At 44.8% G+C, this 7,947-nt stretch overlaps 1 protein-coding gene across 1 annotated transcript in view; it reads left to right on the top strand.

Annotated features, from left to right (window-relative positions):
• Positions 1-7,947, top strand: part of LOC109287600 (VPS10 domain-containing receptor SorCS1) — a 513,813-nt gene that overhangs the window by 437,089 nt on the left and 68,777 nt on the right. Inside the window, exons 17-18 of the mRNA XM_019502777.1 lie at positions 1,441-1,554; positions 3,907-4,078. Of these exons, the coding sequence (XP_019358322.1) occupies positions 1,441-1,554; positions 3,907-4,078 (286 nt within the window). The remainder of the gene's footprint in view (positions 1-1,440; positions 1,555-3,906; positions 4,079-7,947) is intronic.

The following is a 7,947-nucleotide window of genomic DNA, read 5'->3' as shown; positions in this document are numbered from 1 at the left end:
GATTGGAAGTATTTCTGGTCCATTTCTGGGTCTGCCAATGACCACACAGGGGGCCCCCAGCTTGGTGATCAGCCATGGGGTGACCCCAGGTGCCCCTCCAGACCCAGGAGACACCAGTCACCAAGCCAGGGGTGCACAGGGGAGCCCCCCAGCATGCTCCCCAGTGGACCCAGAAGTGGACTGGAAGTGCTTCGAGTCCACTTCCGGGTCTGCTGCCAACAATGCTGGGGAGCCCCCACCCCGCGCTTCTGTGACACACTCCATCCACCCCAGCATTGCAGCATTCATGACCCGCCTGGTACCCAGAGATATGTAGAAAAAACATTTAAAGCTGTGTCTGTCCGAATCGCCGAAATCTTTCCGAATCTCTCTGAATCAATTTGGAGGGATCCGATTCGATTCAGAGAGATTAAAGCGTCCTCTGATTCAATTTGGATTTGGAGATTCAGTCACCAAATTGGGCCAAATCTCCGCCAAAACAAATCAGGGACTGAAGCTTTGCACAGCCCTGATGCCTTCCCCTGCCTCTTTCTCCTCTCCTGTTTCCTTCATTTCAAGGTCATAAGCCTGTTGCAAGATGCTGCTGCTAATTATAGTCGTGATGAACACTGATGTTTTAAGTCATTTCTCCTCCTTGAAGTGGCTGTTATCAGGCCACTATGTACAAAGAACTGGCATTTTACAACACAAAGATCTCCTGGGAAGAACATTTTCCACAAAACATTCAAATGAGCGAGAGCATTGTGGAACGGATATGCCTCCTTAGAAAATCGTAATACTTAATGTTAGAATATTTGTAGTATCGTAGTAGGATGATACAGAGACACTATCTCAGTAATTGTCCACTTAAGGTCCAAGGGGAAATTAATAAGAAAAAGATAATTGCCACTTTTCACCAAAACAATCCTCACTCCTTTCTGTCACACAAATTTACAGTAACTTCTCATTTTCCAAACTAATGGAAACCAATCTTCTGTTTTTCTATACCAAACAGCTGCAGCGTTCCCACAGCTGTAAAATTTTGTTTAGGTCTTGTGTGAAATTGTGTCCGAAGTGCCTCAATTGAATTATTATTTTTGGTTTCTAAAGTCTCGCGGAGCCATCAGTGACTGAAATTTGCTTTGATTTCTGTTCTTCACTATTTGGGGCCCAGATGCATACCCAAAAACAATGCTAGACCAAAGAGTCAGTATACGACTGATAATCCACAAACCACCTGGACTGAAAATGAAAGGATCATTCCTGCTTAAACTCATGTAAATTCAGGGTAATTCCACCCCAAAAGCCCCCAGAATGAAGCCCAAATGCTGCATTTTTTGCATCCTTTGAATGTTGAAAATGCAACCGGCTCAGAAAAACAGACGTGCATCTGTAGCAGTGAGTAAGGGTTAAAGTTTGGTTCCTTTGTCATTGAATTGTTTCTTTTTTCTGACAAAACAGCGATTATGGATATGAGCGCCACAGCAATGGCCAGTGTTTACCAGCATTTTGGTATAACCCATCCTCCTTATCGAAAGACTGTAGCCTTGGACAGAGTTATCTCAACAGCACTGGGTAAGTGGCCCCAGAAAAGGGTGAGTTGAAGAAACCCAAGTGTACAGCCCTTAGCCAGACTGACAATCCACCCTGATTCACAGTTGTTTGAAGAAAATGAGGTTCTGTTAACTGACTGCAGTGAGCGGTGGCTAAGGCCCTATCGTTCTCTAGTCTTAGATACTTCACCTTGCTTCTGATTAAATGGCATTATGAAGGACATGTGAGATGTAAGAGCATGGAGCTAACATTGAGCTAAAAAGGGGTGAGGACTTGCTATCTGCATGTCAACCATTCCCTTGTAACTCTGAATACCAGCGGTTCTCTGGCGTAAAGTTACTTTTGAGGAAGTCAGGAATACATTCACCTCAGAAGAAGTTGCATCTACATGTGCACTTTAATGCACATTAGCCTATTTTAATGTGCTTTAGAGCATCACTAAAAACCCATGTGATTTGGCTAACGAACATTAAAATAGGCTGCTGAGCATTAAATGTCATTTAAAAACCTTGTTCTTTAGTTCATGCGCATTAAGACAGGCTAATGCACATTTTCTTAGTACCTCACAATGGGGGGTGCCTGTACACGAGTGTGGAGGCTGCTCCAACGCTTCAAAGCAGACTCGATTAATCGTGCTTCAGCAGCCTCCTACATCTCATGTATCAGTGTCCCTGCGACACCATTGAACAAGCTTTAGTTCAAATGCTCCCACCGCCCTTTTGAAGTGCAGGGATGCTGAAGCACAAGAGGCTCTTAGAGCCCCTCTAATTAAAGCGCCTCCCACCCTCCACCCCTCGAGCATGTGTAAAAGTGCCTGGAGGTACTAGATTTAATGCACATTGACTAAAGCATGTCAATGCATGTGTAGATGCACCCAGAGAGGGTTCCTCTAGTGTACATACCACACATCTGCTCACATTATTAATTGCCCTCCACGAGCAGCCATTTCCTTAGTGCCAGTCCCTATTACCTGTTGGCCAGATACTGTAATAGCACCAATTTCAGGCAGACATTTTGGTAGAGCCAGCTGCATACCCGATCTTTTCTACAGAGTAAACATGCTGCAGTTATCTGGAGTAAATTACCCCAGAGTAAAGGGGCTGTGTGTCCACATCGTAAAATCATAAGTGCACCAGCCTTTCAAGGGCTCGCTAGCTGCTCAAAACAGGCCAGTTTTCTGGCATATTTTCTTCAGCTCTGATATACACAATGTTGTCACGTCCATGGCTCCAGCGCACACTCTGCTTTCTAACTGCAACATCTTCTCTTTGAAATGTGGTAACAACATCAAAAACACACTTAAAAGAGAAAAACTAAATAGAGGGGACTTGGGGTTAACAACATACACAGCATCTTACAGAGGAAAGGAAAAATTTCTTGAGAGATTTACTATGTGCTGTGTATTGGATAAACACAACTCTGCTGCACTCTACTGACTAGCCTTTGTTAAGGTCAAAAGCCTGTTTTCATATTCTCTTTCCTTTGTGATAAAAATGTAATAACTGACATATTTATGTAGCATTTTTCATCGAAGAGAATCACCATTTTTCAGATGCATGGGGAAAAAAAGAAGTCCTGCTTTCCAGCTTTGCACAAGTCCTAAAAATACCTAATGGTCTTCAGCTGCCGTGTTGTACTGTATGTTCTCAGCATCTGGTGCAAGATGCAGCAACCTTTAGGCTTCTCTTCTTTGTATTCAAATCAGTACCCTGATGGCCCCAAGCTGTATAGGTGTGTTTTTAAGTCAGCTGCACTCCTGAGCTGGGCCAAATACTCCAGCTTTAGCTTAGGATCTGGATGGCAAATTTTATGAAGTAGTAGAACAGAGAAGTGGGACTCTAGGTTTCTTAATTGTAATTCTGGCTTTGTCCCTCATCTATTCTGCAGTGTCTATATACTATAATTTACACTGGAACTTACCTATATGAAAAATGGATATGCAGATATGTAGCGTAGCTCGCTGAAATGATCCAAGACATAATAAATGCTTCTGAAAAGCACTGAGATCTTTGGGTGACAAGTAAAAAAAATGGAAAATGATTGGAAAGCCTTGCTTCACAGAGTAGAAGCAGATAGGCTGGGGTTCAGGGTGAGAGCTGATGGCACGCCCAGCTATACCATGCAATACGTTAAGGGAGCAATGAAGGAGAATGCTGTAGTCAAGTGAAAAGGCAACTTATTCTGCATGTCTACAACAGGCCAGCAGCCTATCAGACTGGACCAATTACCTGCTGAGTATTTAAAAGCTGGTTTACTCCTAAGTTTCAGACACAAAGCAAATGTGGGAATGCCTCCCTGTGCTTGGTTTGACTTAGAGACTTGCCATGGGGCACGACAGTGTCTCTTCACATACACAGAGCTTTTTCGTTGCAGGTACAGGAAAGTTGTGTCTAACAACTGCACCGATGGCGTGAGAGAACAGTATACAGCTAAGCCACAGCAGTGTCCTGGAAAGGCCCCGCAGGGACTTCGTATTGTCACCTCGGATGGCAAGCTGACAGCAGAGCAAGGGCACAACGTTACCTTCTTGGTGCAACTGGAGGAGGTAGGGTCTATTTTTATATGGCCTCCTGGGTCTGAACTATGCCAGCAGCAGGTATTTACTAGGTACATCTATACATTCATTAATGTGCCTTAGATCTGTGCATGTAGTTTAGTACTTGCTTAATAAAGTACTAACTAAACGCACAGTAACTAGAATTACTGTGCAGTAGCTCCGGTGTATGGTTATTTTGTGATGCTTCCAGTGCATTAGCCTAATAACAGTGTGCCGTAAGCTATCAGCACAGTTTTTAACCACCATGTACTTTGTGTATCACCATGCTAATGTGTGTATCAAAGGCAGTCTGACTATGTTAGCATGGGCACCATACAGAGAAGGAGGGTGAATTAGACTGCATCAAGCTCCATGTAGCTTTAACTAGACTGCTCCTGGTACATGAACAAGCTCAGATATGTTGTAATGTGGACACACCCTCAGTAACATAAGATGATTCATAGATGTTAGGGTCAAAAGGGACCTCAGTAGGTCATTGAGTCCAACCCCCTTCCCTGGGCAGGAAAGAGCGCTGGTGTCAGACGACCCCAGCCAGGTGCTTGTCCAGTCTCCTCTTGAAGACCCCAAAGGTAGGTGGGTCATCCCCCACTTACAGGCTGGGGGATGACCTTCTCAGCAGCACAGCAGCAGAAAGGGATCTCAGAGTCATAGTTGACTCCAAGATGAACATGACTTGTCAATGTGACAAAGTGATCAACAAGGCTAACTGCACTTTATCATGCATTAGCAGATGCATGATGAACAGGTCCAGGGAGGTGATGCTTCACCAGGGAGGGGATGTGGGCCTCAAACTCTAGTTTAGTATTTCATCCCCCATTCCTGGAGAAGGTTTGGTAAATGGCACAGGCACTGGCCAGCGGGCTTTCGTAGCCTTTCAGCAGCAGCATGGCAGGGTAGGAAGTGCCCCTCCATGCTCTAAAACATTGCTGGTGTCTGGCTTCCAGAACAAACTTAGTTTCTGAAACAAAAACTTTCTCCTTCCCTTCCCCACTCTTTGCCACTGAAAAATGAAGCAAAAAGGTATTTTTTTAAATCCTTAGCTGAAAATTAAGAAGCAGAGCCAGTAAGCATGATCTGTCTCAAATACTACTCGTCAGCATTTACCCAGAGCTGCTCTAAGGCTGTTACATGACATCTGTTTCAGGGTTAGCATGTGGACCACACTTCATCGTGGTGCTGTCTAGCATGGTCCAGAGCAATCTGGGCATGCCCAAAAGATCTATTCCCTCTTCATCCTAAAGAGACTCTTCTTTAAAAAGAATACTCCTCATACCAAAATAAATGTATTGCTACAAAAGTTGTCTGCATACCTTAAATTCAGTTCCTTCCAACGCAGGCAAAAGGTAGGTATCATAAATAAGACCTTTCCCTACGTCATTTTGGTCTGATCTGCGGAGGCATATGGAGTAACACAAACAGGACTTAGGGCTAATACAAGCTGTATTCTGCCCAGTCTGTGCTGAAGAGGAAAGCATGAAGGACATCAAAATGGGTCAAATGACGTATGCATGCATGTGTGATTATGCTCAAAGGCATGTGACTGAGGACCCCCCTGTCCCACTCTACATGTTGCATAGGTCACGCAGTTAATTGTGCAATTCATTTAGACTGGCTGCATGTGCTAATGAACTATCGTGCCTTCAAAAGTCCAACCAGCTATAAAGGTATTGCCAGAAAATGTTTAATAACTTTAGAGCTGGTATGTATCCAGCTTTAATTTGCACATGTAGCAGGGTCTGCCCCTATGGCTTGGAGCCCCATCAGCTGACCGCGCTCCTAGCCACAGCGGTGCACCATGTGCAAGAATAGGAGCAAGAAAGACATTTCATAGATTTCATAGAAATCTTAAAGCTGCTGAGCAAAGGAGAGAGACTTCTGAGATCTGTACAGCTGTTGATTTTCTAGGTCTAGTCACCCTATGTATGGAGCCACCTGAGATGGGGAGAAGAGAGGCCTTTGTATGCCAACTCATGAAGGTCCCTGAAAAAGGGGATTCACTTTAATATAGAGGATGACTAGGAAAAAGAGGGAATGGCAAACACCAGCAGTGAAGAACATGAGTCACCCTATAGACACACAATGGGCATCAGAGCCCTGGAGGTCTTGGGTCCCATTAGCTTCACAGTGGTGATCAAACGCAGCATTTTGGAATACATCTGCCTGATACTATAGCCGTGTCAGTGGAGGATGTACAAAGAGGAGCAAGGGAAAGCAGTTCAAAAACAGGCTGTGATGATATGCCAAGGATAGAGGAACCTCACTGAACACCAGTTTGTGCCTGACAATAACAGAGCAAATGAAGACATGGGAGAAGCTCACGAGGGCCTGTCCATTCTCCTCAAGACCTGGGAGGAAGCCTCTGTGGTCCAAATCATAACTCAGCATCGTTACTCCATTGATTTTAATGGAGCTTATCTAATTTACACTTGCCGAGCATATAAACCTGTGTTTGGTCTATGTGCACGTATACCGTTTCTCTGGAGACAAATTACAAGTGGTAGAGTCACAACAAACATGATTGATCTTAACCAAAAAACATTTTCTAATGTAGCATAAGTATTTCAGGATGCATCTGCCCACCAGTTTTCCTGTCACCTTTTTTTTTTTCTGGCTACTTTTAAATGTTTCTTAGGAGCAGCTTATGAATAAGTTATTCCAAAAATGTTAATAAAATTCAGCTTGAAACAAACATCCTTAAAAGTCTAATTATGGGAAAGATTTCACCCAGTTGAATTCATCTGCCTTTGGATGCAATCAGTGACGTGGAAGAAAGCAGCAAGAGGCCATCAATAAATGTTTATCAGAATGGCTTAACATTTACATTGCTTTAGTACCAGGTGGGGGTTTCATTGTGCGTGGGACTGACTGAGAAATGACAGCATCACACAGCCCGGGGAGAGTTTTCTCCAGCGAGATGCTCAGCAGGCCCCTGTCTTTTCATCCCATCACACTGGACCCATGTGCTCTTTGCCTGAGCAGGCTGCAGAATGGCCTCTTCCTGCCCCTGTTGGCACACTTCCTGGCACACACTTTCTGTTTGTCACCTCCTCAGAAACGGGATCCATATATCCCAATCTGGACTGGGCTGCCAAGGGAGGTGGTGCTCTCCTCTACCTTGGGGGTCTTCAAGAGGAGACTGGCATGCACCTGGATGGGGTCATGTGACCCCAGCGCTCTTTTCAGCCCAGGGCAGGGGGTTGGACTCAGTGACCTACCAATGTCCCTTCTGACCCTAACGTCTATGAATCTGTGAATCCTAGTTTCCCTGGGCAAGTGCTAATACCAGGGTAAGCAGTACCTTAAATACGCCCATCCGCACAGCTCCAACCTTCTGGGTGCTCTGAATTTCCAGTTTGGCACCTCAGGGAGACATGATAGCTAACAGATAGACATTCAGAAAAATGCTTACTCCTGACTTTAGCCAGCACAAGAGACATGTAGCCACAAGAAGATGTAGCCAGCACAATAAGGCAGGGGTAGGGATTCCTCCACCACAGTTTCCTCCCTACTCTACAGTGCTCTTTTGGCTGTCATAAGTGCCTTTAAGGCATCTAGATATGTGTCCCTGCACCTGGCTTCTCCTCTGGATCATGGACTCTGGCTCTCTTCCTCTTGTAGAGCAGCTGTTCTTCCTCCTTGCCTGGCCACCCACTTAACACGATTCTTCAATTATGAAGCAAGCCTTGTGTTCTCCTCCAGCTTTCTTCTTCTGCACAAGTCCATTTGAATTTTTCCTTCTCTCTGACCTTCTCATGGACACTTTGAGCTTCTTTCACCCCTTGGAGATCCCAGGCCAGCAGAGACTCCCCGTGCCTGAAGAAGGGTGATTGCTCCTTAAAGCTTGCCAAGAACTTTTT

The sequence above is a fragment of the Gavialis gangeticus genome, unplaced genomic scaffold, assembly GCF_001723915.1.
Source record: "Gavialis gangeticus isolate Ggan-Ray unplaced genomic scaffold, GavGan_comp1, whole genome shotgun sequence".
Classification (NCBI taxonomy): Eukaryota; Metazoa; Chordata; order Crocodylia; family Gavialidae; genus Gavialis; species Gavialis gangeticus.
This window is presented reverse-complemented; position numbering and strand designations above follow the sequence as displayed.